Source organism: Corapipo altera, unplaced genomic scaffold (genome assembly GCF_003945725.1).
Source record: "Corapipo altera isolate COAL_440 unplaced genomic scaffold, ASM394572v1 122, whole genome shotgun sequence".
NCBI classification, from domain to species: Eukaryota; Metazoa; Chordata; class Aves; order Passeriformes; family Pipridae; genus Corapipo; species Corapipo altera.
In genome coordinates this window covers 135246-147946 of record NW_020884961.1, presented here as the reverse complement: position 1 = coordinate 147946, position 12701 = coordinate 135246, and the positions used below count along the sequence as shown (strand labels likewise).

The window sequence follows — 12701 nt, the reverse complement described above, 5'->3', positions numbered from 1 at the left end:
TCCTTTTTTTTTTTTTTGCAGCATTTGAACTGAAAGCAAAATAGAAGAAGTTCATGGATACCTTTGTAAAACACTGGTATGTTGCCAGACATGCGAGATCTGGCTTGTTCTAATATCTTCTCCCTAACAGAAAAAAATAAGTTTACTTTGTTCTGAAGTGTATTATGAAGGATGAGGCTCAGAACAGACTCTTCCTTCCTTCCTCTGACAGACAGGAGTGGAGGGGCCGCGACCTCTTGGAGTCTTTAAACCATTTGTCACTTGGGAGTGCAAAGGGGCTTTGCTTTTTCTTTTTTCTTCTTTCTGAACATCTGCCCTTGACTTCTGTGCTTCATGTCCCCTTTTCATGAGCATGTGTCAGCTGGTGGCCACATCCTAGCAGCATTTACACCCCACTGACTGTGCATGAGGACTCTACTGTATTAAAATAATCTAAGGCAAAGGATAAAAGCACTTAAGCAACAAGCCCAAAGCAAAAGAATTATTTTAAATCCACTAAGTCGTTGTTTTAAATAAAGTTGTGCTCATCTTGAGTCAAATGCTACCTCCCACTGAAGTCCTTCCCTCAAAACTCTCCCCAAAAGTCCTCAGTTACAAGCCTCCCTGAATTTGCATATGGATATTTGACATTCTTGGGACAATAGTAGAGACATAGCAGTAAGCTGTTAACACTTTTTTTTGTCTTGAGCACTGTCTTGAAGACTCCCCAGAGCCTCTGGAAATCAGTCCAAGCTCCGGAAAGCATCCCCTGGGTGCTAAACCTGCTCTCTAAGCTTTAAATAGTCAAAAACCTCCAACAGAAGAAACACGTGCACAGCAACTGTGTTAGACCAGCAGCAACAGAAAAATGCTGAGGGCTCTAAGGATTTTCTCCTGCTCACACTTTCTGAGCTCTGTTACATGCTCAGACTTTGCTATTCGGTCAATTTTTTAAATTGGATGAGATTTTGGTCCCCAAAGTACCTGAGCACTTACAGGTGAGTTGTTTCTAATTAAACATCCTGCTGGAGACTGATGGCAGCTTCAGAGGGATCTTAATGAATGTGAAGCCAAATGTGGAGGGTCAGAGCTGGCAGGGAACAAAGCCATGACACCACGAGGTGAGGGGCAGAGTGTTCCTGCTTCCCCTGGCAGTGCAGGTAGGCAAAGGTTCCCAAATGTGGGGAAGGTGAGCACTGTTCTGGAAGGCTAAATTTAGCAGTGATTAAATGAGCTCTTAATTAACCAAATAGTTCTGCTGCTTGCCTTTCCAAATTATTCAATAACTGAACAATTGTAATGAGCTCAGTACATAATTACCATCCATTCCAGGCACTGCCCTCACCAACTGCAGCCTTTGAACCCACCAGCTGTTAACGTGGGAGTGAAGTGCACCAGGTGTGAGTCAAATAATTGAAAACTGAACAGGAAAAAACCCCACAGGTTCCAAGGCAGTGTAAGGAAAATGCCCCCATGCTGAGCCTGTAACTGTGTCATCCCTTCCAGATTGAATATCCATCATAAAAATCATCATTGTGGGTCAGAGCTGCAGGACTACATTTTCATGGGTGCTCTGGCAAGGATGTAAATGTTCCTGATGGTTGTTCTGCCTCACAAAGCTTCACAGAGCCTCCCTGGGGGCTAATGGGCAAGTCTAGGTGGGGAAGCCACCACCTTACTCACTGACCAGAAAGGGGAAAGCAGAAGGCAAAGCCCAAACCCTCTGAGAACACAAAAGATATTTCCAGCTGCAGCGGGGTAGAAGTTGTTTGGATTGTGAATTCAGCCATTTATAGGTCTTGGTTTGACTGGTCTGTTAAACAAGAACAAGCTCAGGTGTATTGAAGCTTTTCGCCCATGATTTTTAAAACACATTTGAAGATGTTTCACAAACACTTCTTTTCACGGCTCATCAGTTGCATCAGTTCAACTGCCTGGGGGAGGGCAGGGAACCTGATCAGGACACGAAATAATTACTTTCGATTGGAAAAAAAACCAAAAAACCAAAAAAACCCAGTGCTATAAAGTAACACGACTTAATCCTTTAAAACTACAAGGCTGTGAAACCAGATGTACCAGCTTCACTGAGGGGACAGAGGAGTGGAAGGTGGAGTAAGGTTAAATCATATTCCTGGCTGTCAGACAGAAGTTGTCTAGCAGAGTGGAAGGATTTGCGTATAGCAGTCCCCATTGCAGGAACGTGCCAGCTTTCTGATCAGGTTGTGGAGATCAGTAGAGCCTTCTGCCTTCTATGTGGGCAACCTGAAACAGCTCTGAAATGCAGGAGGTAAGAAATTTCCCCAAAGCCTTGAAACTCTCCCAGGGTATCAGAGTGTGATGGGTGGTGGTTTTAGCTGTGGAGCAAAGCAAGGGTGGAGCAGAGTCCTGGGAGAGGCTGTGGATTGTTGCTGAGAAGGAAATGTAACACAAAGAAAGGACAGAACACGCAGGGACAGGAAAATAAAAGACAGGATTAAAATAAGAATGGCAAAGACAGCAATATGCTAAAAACAAACACATATTTTTACTGCACAAATAACCTGAACAGTCACATTTGATCCATGATCTTTCTGTTTGAGCTCTTTCCAACGGAGGCAGGAGATCCCATCTTTAGTGAGCGATGGGAATGCACATTGCTCAGGCAGACTCTGGGATAATGTCTGTAATTGTACCTAGACCCTCCACAGACTGAGTCTCAAACACTTGCCTTGGAGCTCTCCTGAGATAAACATTTACTGGAGAATGTGACAGGAGACAAAAATGTCTATTTAGATGTTGTTTTGATGATTTTTTTTTTGAGTTCTAAGCTAATGTGCTCGGGCCAGTGAGCTTTTCTATTTCATTCTGTGCCCTGACAGTACCAGAGGGGCAGGGACACCCCACTCCTGCTGCCTCTGTAACTCCTCACCCTGCAGGTGGGTTTAGTGCTTGCAGTGGAGTTTGGAGGCTCCTGGAGTGACTGGTTTTGCTTGTGAGCACAGTAAATAGGGCAAGAAGGGAGGAGCACGTGCAAGGAAGTCAGGCTGGGGCTTGGCTGCACCTGGAATGGGCACGTGGCTGTCATCAAGGCTGGTTCAGCACCGACATCCTCATAGGAGGTGAGATTTTAGGAAACCCTAAATCTTGGACAGCTAGAAGTGCCTGGGCACATGCTTTCCCCAGAGCCCTCGGGTGCCCATCTCCTTCCCCTCCTACTTCCACACCAGGTGTAAACCCTTATTACCAGGGTCAGCGTGGAGCTGATGTAGCATTGCCTTCCTTCCTCAGGCTGCTCTCAGCCTAAAGCCATTTCTCTGTGCTCTCATTAATGAGTAATTCAGTGTGACACATTAATTATTTCACCATTTTGCAGGTTGCTGTTGAATCCTTTCTCCCCACGCCTGAGGCCCCTCTTGTCCTGCTCCCATGGGCCCCTCTGGGACTGTGAACACAAGAACTAGAACTGGGGGGACACAAACAGTTTCCCCACGCCACAGAGTTATAAAGTTTTTTTCTTGCCTTTCATTGGGCTGAACCCAAAACTTCTTACTTTTTTTCCTGAATAACAGCCATAGATAGTGAATACACAGAGCACACAATGCCGGGGAGAGAAAATACTCATTTATATGGTGGAGATAAAAGCCCAAGTGATGCTCCAGCCCTGTCCCCATCCCTTCACTGTGGTTCCCCCACCATTTAAACCAGATCTGCAAGGAGCTTTTCCTCTACCACTGGGCACTGTAGGCTGTGGGGCTTCACCTTCTCATCCAGCCTAAGAGAAGCTGCTTGCAAAGATTGAGGCAGAGCTTTGAAGTCTGAGAGATGTTTGCCACAATAAACTCGCCTTTGTATTAAAACAAACAAACACATTGAAGCAGCCAAGCAAAGTTACTCGGTTGTTATTTCCTCTGCTTCTGTTGTTGGGAATTAATTGTGCTGTGCCTCAGGCAGGCGGAGGTTCCTCGACAGATTTAATCATTCTAAAAAGATGCCAACAACAAAATGACAGGGAAGTTCTGTTGTGTTTAGCAGTTGGTAATGAGTGTTGGGATAATTCTTTCTGTTCAGCCTCCTCTGCATGGATAACCTGCTGTTAGAGCAGCCTGAGGCACAGGCTCTGCCTTTTACCTCCACTGACCCCAATGCTCCCAGCCTGTAATGTGGGGAGGAAGAGGCTCCCAGGAGGTAAAGAAAAAACATTTTGCTTCCCTACTGTATCTCCAGCTATTGTTTCTCACCCGAGGAAGGTTTTAGAGAGGATATCGATGCACTGAAATGATGATGCTTTTATCAGGAGGCTGATTTCAGCTGCCATGGCTGAGTGAACCATCATCTTCACTGACCAGCTCCATCAGTCAAATCCAGAGAAGGTCTGGGACACAGACATTTCCTCTGTCCAACCATGAATAGCTAACCTGAACCCTAAATTATCCCTGCAAGGAGACATTTGCCCTTCCATCCACAGCATCTCTCATCCAAGGATTTCAGAACCTGTCACACAAATCAGTGACATCTTAAAACACCCATACACAGACAGTGGAAATAGTGTCACTATTTTCTAGGCACTCAGTGAACAGCAGCACAAGAAGTGCCTTCCCTGAGGTCATTTTCTAGGAGAATCCAGGACTTCTGAGCTCCCCCCATTTCAGTCAATCTTCTCCTCAGCTCCAGCAGGAGCACTGCCTCGACAGGCATCTCCAGCACCAATTCCCTGGTAAATCTCTCCTGGATTTTATTCACTGTCTTGCTCTAAGCCTTGCCTGAGTTATCAGCAGTGTCAGTGCTCTCAGGATGAGTAGCCTCAGAGCCCCCACCAGCAGGTGATGTGAAGGGAGACCCCCCTTGAGTGGGATCAGATAACCACAGTGACCATGGGGCAGGCAGGGGCTGCAAACTCCCTGTGTGCTACCAGTCCTTACTCTGGACACTGCCCAGGGGCAGAAAGCTGCTTTCAAAATGTGCTGGCCTGAGGTAACCAGGGCTCCAGCTGATTTTATAATAGCACCATTTCCGGAAGATATTCCATTCTACGGTGTTAAATGAAAGGAAGAACCCACAAAATCTGTTACAAAGAAAAAGCAGAAACTCAGTTTAAAGCTGGGGGTTATTGGGATTTTGAGGAGTGTCATGCTGGGAGCTGGCTGCCAGCCCATGCTCTCCAAAGGGAGGGTGCTGTGGGAGCTTGGCACAGGAATGGTGCTGCCTGTTGCTGGGCACAGCTTGTCTGGTGGGACCTGCATCTCTCTGGAGGTTTAGGTGTCCTCTCTACAAGTGTCTTCAGGGGTGCTGCTGCCTTTCCTCATTTAGCATTTGTATATCACACTTAATTTACCTTCTCCACTCTTTCAGATATTTGGAAGATGGGTTCAGTGTACCCCGAGAAGTAATTGTAGTGCCTTTTTCCATGAGGCTCCATGCAAGAACCAGCCCTGTGCTTCTTCAAATGCCAGGCTGATATTTAAGAAAACAACAGGCATGAAGGGGTTGTGAATTTGTTGTGAATGTGATGGCCGTCCCTGGTTTGCAGGAGCACACAGCTGAAGGGGTAACTGTCTCTAACAGGCTGTGTTTATGGACACACCACATTTAGCTTCAGGAATCTCCCTTGCTTTGTTTGGATGAAATCATGTTTGGTTCTAGTTAAGGATTCAGGAGCCGAATTCAAGATCCTAACGGGAATGCACAAGGAAAGACTAACAGAGACTGGCCAAAACAAGCTGGGACAAACTTGGCAGATTTTACTTCTCCAGCATTAGCCCCACTTTGGTTTTAGAACTGTTTCCTCTGCCAAGCACAGCTGATATCACTGGTGCTTTGATTTTGCATGAACTTATTTACTACTTGTGTTTTGATGGAGGGGTTTGGGTGGGATCTTCCACAGTACTGAAGTTCAGCCTTCCCTAATAAATTCAACGAATGCTTCTTAACTCTGCACCTCATTTCTCACTGTAGAAGCATTCCTGGTGCTTACCAAAGTGTTCCATCTAAATTAAAATTTAAATTATAAATGGAGAGAACCAGAAAAGTAGAGCCCAAGTGCCAGAAGACTTCTACAGGATTCATTTCTCTCTTTCCTCTCTTAATTGTCCCTTTCTTGGGTGGGGAACTAAAGGAAAATGTTACAGTTTTGCTGTGGTATATTCCATTGGGAACTTTTTCTTTGGGGACAAGATGGCTCTAGTAGGGACCACAGATCACAAAACTCAGTTTTAACCATTTGAAACCTTCTAAAATGAAATTAATCTCCCCCCAAAGGTGATATATGCCAGCCAGAAACTCAGTGTGGGCAGAAAGCTGCATTCCTGAGCAGAAAGATTTATGATTTAAAAAAACCCTTTTGAAATATGACCCATTTAGGATTTAAATATACCAATATCTAATATAATAGTAATGTATTAATAACTTTTTTCAGTGTTGGGTGTCTGACAGAAACTTGTTGCATCCCAGAGGTTTGGCTGAGTGAGTGGCAGCGATTTTGCTCCGTCTGCTTTCACAAAGCTCAGCCTGAGCCATCCAACCCCACCCAGTACTTTGCCACCAACTGACACATCCTTTCTCTCTGCTGAGCTTTAGACAACATTCCCAAACAAGGGCAAAAAACTTGTATAATGATAATAACAATAACTTTAAAGGGTACTTATACCCTGTGGAGCTGTGGCTACTATTTTGAAGACAAAGCAATATATATTTCTTCTAAGCCACAGCAATTAACTCCGAGTCTCTCTATTCCCCAGAAAATCTTGAAACCAGCAGCAGAAACCAATATTATAAGGCAAAAAGCCCCAGCTGGGCTAAACTGCAGTTAATCACCAGCTCTGGGTGTCTCTGTGGGTGCTGGCTGGGAGGGTGCTGTGCAAAATGACAGGAATCAAGTTAGTCTGGGTTTGGCATAGGAAGATGTGTGGGAGAGGGAAATTAGTGCTTGGAAGTAGCTTTTCTCTTCTCAACATTCTTTTCCCCTTCGGGAGTTGCAGCAATATTCCACTTTAAAGCTATTAAATGCTCTTATGTAGTCAGGTTGTGTCCTGATTCTGTGCAACTGTTGTGTTCTAAAGCCTGAACTAAAAAGCAAATTGTCTTCCCGGCACCTCGGGATGGGAGATCGCTGCTGCCACCAGAGGGACTCCGGAATGCGACGGGAAAGCCGGGAGTCCTCTCCTCAGACAAACTTCCCAACAAAGCTGCCTGACTTTCTGGGGCTGCCCTGAGGGTTTCTCAGGTTCTGCATTATCTGTTCCCACGGCTTGAGGGCTGGGCTCTGATGTGAGGTTTATGCACTTTCTCCTCTCATCACACTGGTGATTATGAATAGTTTATAACACATTATTCACTCAGTCATCCTGCTCATTCTCCTTGGTTAATGCAATGGCAGCAAGTTGTGCATCTTGCTGGTAGCTGAAGGTACAAAATGCTCATAAAGTGCCCTTTCTTTCACTGGTTTCCCTGGTATTTAGTCACAAACTCAACACCAAAATTGACTGCTAAAACAGGAGTGAAAAAGTTAATTATTTGCTCAGATTTATGATTGAATTGTAATGTGGGGCTTTTGAGCGTTGATTGCCAATTTGGTTTTAAAAAGTGGGGAGAAAGATGATAAGAAAATGTGTGACTGAAGGTAAAGGCTGCAACAATTCCATAAGGTTCACATGGATTTCCCTGTGTTTGGTGAAAACAACCACTCTCACTTGTCCCACAAAGGACTGGCTTTTCAAGTGAAAGTGGAAAAATTGCCATCGCAGCAGCAGATACCACCTGGGATCAAAGAAAGAGAGAACACTCAGGATGAAACTGCTTTTCTTTCACAGTTTGGGTGGGTTTCCTTTTTTTTGTTATAAATCCCTAAATCCTAAAGGGTGTTGGAAAATATTTTCTAATGATTAAACTGTTTTCTTTCCTGTAAAGCATGCATGGAGTTTTGCAGTGACAGCCTCTGACCCATCAAGAAATAGGATGTTGCCTTTCCTAAAACAACCATCTCCACTGTTGCTGAAGAAGCAGCTGTGTCACTGAACCTGCAGCAACATTTCACTTGTAATAAAAACCCCCAAAGCATTAAGAACCACAGGATTACAATGATTTGGGTATGACAAATGATCCCAGGTTACACAGAACTTGATTTCCTGGAATGTAGAATAGCCAAAGTCAAATTCTTTTTCAAGGAACTCTCCATGTGTTGTAACTGACCCTGTAACTCAGCCCTGGCCTGAGATGATTCAGATTTACCTGAAGTGGAACAATCTATAGAATTTGCAAAGTCTCATCATCCAGATTCTGGTTATGTGTCTATCTCAATTTCTATACACTTCTGTGACCTCTGTGGTTGTGGACACAAGATGCTCCTAATGTCATGATTTTGGGAATCCTGACTCATCCTTTTCAGTGCTGAGGACAGGTAACACCTCTCCCTCATGTGGGAAATTGCCTGAGCTGCCTTACAGCAGGTTTGCATGGCCTGCACACAGGGAAATGTGCTTAGGAATGCTGAGATCCCAAAGCCAAACCAACATCCTCCTCAAAATTCTCTGGGTACAGGTAAAATACAGCAGGTAAAGCTACCCCTCACAGGTAACCTAAAGGTTGTGTCAGCCCCAGACAGGACTCTGTGCTCCAGACAGGCAGCAGCAATCCCTTTCCAAAGTGAGCTACCAGATTAATTTGGTTTTGTTCTTAAAGGAAGATACATGAAGACTGTCTCCTCATTCCCAAAACATGAGCACACCAAGAACAGCCAAGGATTGCCCAGTTACAGAGAGGAACTCAGAACATCTGCTCTTGTAGGATATTTATGAAGTGGATCAAACCTACTGACTTTTGGCAGTTTCACTGGTCTGATGGGACAATAAGAGGGATGTTGTTTATGTAATTCATCTTTTAAATTGAGCTCTGATCCCCAGGAGTACAAGAGGTTCCTGAGGAGTCGTGTTTGTGAAGGTCTGAACTGTGTCTGCTCCCTGTGCTGCTGCAGAGTCATCATTCATCACACACAGCAGCATCCTGGGGCTGCTGGCCAGTTCTGTGTGTTAAACAGGCTCCCCTCAGCCCCAGTGACGTGCTCTGTGGGCATCATGCAATGGACTGGTTCTCTGGATAGAGTAACCTTAGATGGGTTTATCAGAGCCTGATGGGAGAGAGGAGCAGGGCTGGGATGGGGCTGGGATGGAACACACACTGGCTGAAAAACCCAGTGAGAGACAAATCATGGACTCACAGCCTGGTCTGAGTTGGAAGGAACCTCAAAGCTCATCTTGTTCCACCCCCTGCCATGGGCAGGGACACCTTCCACTAGCCCAGGTTGCTCCAAGCCCCATCCAACCTGGCCTTGGACACTTCCAGGGATGGGGCAGCCACAGCTTCTCTGGGCAACCTGTGCCAGGGCCTCCCCACCCTCCCAGGGAAGAATTTCATCCCAATATCCAATCTAACTGTACCTTCTTTCAGTTAAAGCCATCCCCACTTGTCCTGTCACTCCAGGCCCTTGTCCACAGTCCCTCTCCAGCTCTCTTGGAGCCCCTTTAGGCCCTGGAAGGGGCTCTAAGTTCTCCCTGAAGCCTTTTCCTCTCCAGGCTGAACACCCCCAGCTCTCCCAGCCTGGCTCCAGAGCAGAGGGGCTCCAGCCCTTGGAGTACCTCTGTGGCCTCCTCTGGACCTGCTCCAGCAGCTCCACATCCTTCTGCTGTTGGGGACTCCAGAGCTGGAGCAGCTCTGCAGGTGGGGTCTCACCAGAGCAGAATGGAGGGGGAAAACCACCTTCCCTGACCTGCTGGGCACAATTTTTTTGAAATATCCAGTATTTTGCCTTTCATCTGGATGCTCCTCCATGAACCCTTTGACATTTGATGCTCTAAACATGTGGCACAGAAGGCACATCCACAGCACACTGTTCACAGCAGTGAGCAAATAACAGAATCCTTTCTGGGGGCTGATGAGGTGTCTTGGGAAGTGTCCCCCAAATCAACCCCTTCTGTTTGCTTATGCCCACATGAGGTTACAGCTGTAGACCTCATCTGATCTGCATTTTTATCTCTTCTTTTCTATGCAGAATTCCTTTTCAGCTTCCCCTTGTTATTAATATGTTTTCAGGCTGGATGGCTTTTTAACTTTTTTTTTTATTATTTTTTAAAGCAGAAAGCACATTCCTTTAAAACTCTTTTTGATACCTATCCAGCTCTTCCATCATCTATTTCCCCTGACATACCTGTTAAGAGAGATACACTGTGCCTTGCAACTATTTTGTACATGGTAATCCCCCATCCTTTATCAGCCTCCTAACGCTGTGAGTGGCCTCCCAAGGATCTTCTCCTCGAGCCAAGCAAGAGAAATCAAGAGACATCAGCTCTGTGTCAAGAATCCAAATGGCATGTGCAACACCTGGAAGAGATGCAGCCATGCTTGGCTCTGCCAGGACATCTCCCTGGGAGCAGGACAGCCCAACACACCCCACAGAAGATGCATGTACTCCAGCCTTCCCACACCACCTTCTGATATTATTCTTATATGGGAGTGACTTCCAGCCTCGGAAATGGGAACCGAAGGAAAAGTAACAATGACTTTAGAATAATAATTAAAAAAGTCATTATTTTCTGAAAAGTTCTGAAAAACTGCCGAATCCCGCTCTCCCTGCCAATTCCCAGCATGAACTGTGTGCTGGTCCCCCTGTTTCATAAGGAATGGGCACTGTTAGGTCTATTTAAGCTGCCCAGCTTGGTAGTCAGTGCAATACTGGAACATGACAAAGTGGTCCCCAGTGTTTCAAAGACAGTCCTGTGGCTAAAAGTAGTATGAGCAGGGGAGTTACTTATTCCCCTGTCCCCAGAAAGCACCCCAACAACTGCACCCCTAAGAAGAAAGCCTGGTGCCAGGCACAGGAATGTGCTTCCTCACTCTGCATCCCCCATGTGCCCCGCAGGGTTCATTTTTCTCTTGGTTGGGTGCATAAAATCCAGCATGTCCCTGTGCCATGTTCTCTGCTCCCGGTCCCTGCTGCGCTGTTGGCACTTTGTGTCTCTGCTTTGGCACAAACACACCCTAAAGTTTGGTGTGGGACACGAGAGGATCATCCAAGGACACGGGATTGCAGTGGCACTGCAGGGCATCAGGCAGATGGGGGCTGGAGTGTGTAATAAAAAAGTGGGAATGACAGTTCCTTACACTGCTGCTGCTTCACAAGTCCCCGGGCATCACTGCCTGCTGACAATAGTTTATGCAACTCATATCATGCTTTACTTATCCTCAGAGTCTGTCTCAGAACAAGGAAAAGGAATATTGAACCAAACTTCATCCCCACAGCTGGGAACAGCAGCTTCTGCCCTGACAAATACAACCCCCTGAGCTGGGTGAAGAGACCAGGCGAGGGGAAGCCTGATGATGGTCCATCTTTAATCAGCATTTATTTTATAAACTGACATTTTACAGTTGTTTAAATGCTTACAGGCATCTGTGGTGAAGGTTTACTGTGAGATGCCAACTAGGGAGAAAATGAGTAGAATACAATGAGGCAAAATGCTTTTGATCAAATGTCATGAAAAAAATGGTCTCTTTTATAATGAGTTTCCTGATAAAGGATTCAGTCATTTTTATTTTAGCCTCAGGTCTTTGAGTGATAGGATTACAAGACATTTTTTTTTCTTTCCAAGGTAAACGTTCAGGTTTTTCAAGCCCTGCTGACTTTTAAGAAAGGGACCAACTTAAAAAAGAAAAAATCAGTGGCAAATTCAAATCACCTTAGGTGGAAACCTTTAAAAATTACAAGGGTTTTTTTTAGGTAATCCCGTGGCTTCTGACAGCTTACCTTGTGGTTTTTGAATGCTTGGAGTTGGAAGTGCTGCTGCAATGAATTTTAAAATAGAGACTTTAAGCTTGATGAAACTGTAGTGCACAGTAATGTAACAGGACATAGGAAAGGGGACTTAAAGGTCTCTTTTTGCACTCCAGAAATAGACAGTGGTAACACACAGGGCAAACCCAAGGCTTGCAGCTAAATTGAAGCAATACTGGGCCAACTTCTGCAGCTCTGACCCAGCTGTAGCCTGAAGACAGCACTGAGAAACCACACAGGAGAAACGGTGTGTGGAACTGGATCCGGGCAAAACTCAGCAAAGCGTGGAAACAGTTTGTGTCAGAACTGAACAAAGTATCCACCTCACCTTCTGTACCCAAAACCCTGCAGGGTTTGTCCCAAATGGCTGCTGGCTCCCAGCAGGACCCCTCCAACAGCCAGGTGGGAATTCAGGCTCATCTCATAGTACTTGAGTTCAGGCAACTTCTTGCCCCTCACTAGAGAGAGCGAGCCAGAAATGAGTTTCGAGGCCCCTTCAGGGCTGAGGTGTCCCGAAGCCCTACCTTGGCCAGACGCTCTGCTGGTCCCGGTGTGTCCGGAGCGCCTCCTCCTCCTCACTTGTCCTTCAGCGTGGCCATGCCCAGGGCCTCCGAGCTGTAGTCGTACTGGTTGCTGGAGGACATGGACCGTCCCCAGGAGCACTGCAGGTTGGAGCCCCGCTTGCGGAAGGACGACGTGAACCTGTAGAAGTTGCGGTGCCTGTTGCGCAGGTACTCCCGGTAGTTTTTGGTGAGCAGGGTGTAGAGGAAGGGGTTGATGCAGCTGTTGCTGTAGGTCAGGCAGGTCACTAGGTAGTTAATGCACTTCTGGGTTTGGGTGGTGAGCTGCAGGGAGCTGCTGTAGAGCCGCACCAGCTGCCAGATCCAAAACGGCAGGAAGCAGGCCCAGAAGACCAGCACGATGCTGA

General features: G+C 46.1%; 2 protein-coding genes across 2 annotated transcripts in view; one reads left to right on the top strand and one right to left on the bottom strand.

Annotated features, from left to right (window-relative positions):
- OGFOD3 (2-oxoglutarate and iron dependent oxygenase domain containing 3) overlaps positions 1–420 on the top strand; it is a 43489-nt gene extending 43069 nt beyond the window's left edge. Inside the window, exon 10 of the mRNA XM_027664085.1 lies at positions 22–420. The gene's annotated coding sequence lies outside the window, so the exon portion shown is untranslated. The remainder of the gene's footprint in view (positions 1–21) is intronic.
- Positions 421–11998: 11578 nt separating this feature from the next.
- Positions 11999–12701, bottom strand: part of LOC113956978 (urotensin-2 receptor-like) — a 6141-nt gene continuing 5438 nt past the window's right edge. The window contains exon 2 of the mRNA XM_027664075.1: positions 11999–12697. Coding sequence (XP_027519876.1) covers positions 12349–12697 — 349 coding nt within the window. The 3' untranslated portion in view covers positions 11999–12348. The remainder of the gene's footprint in view (positions 12698–12701) is intronic.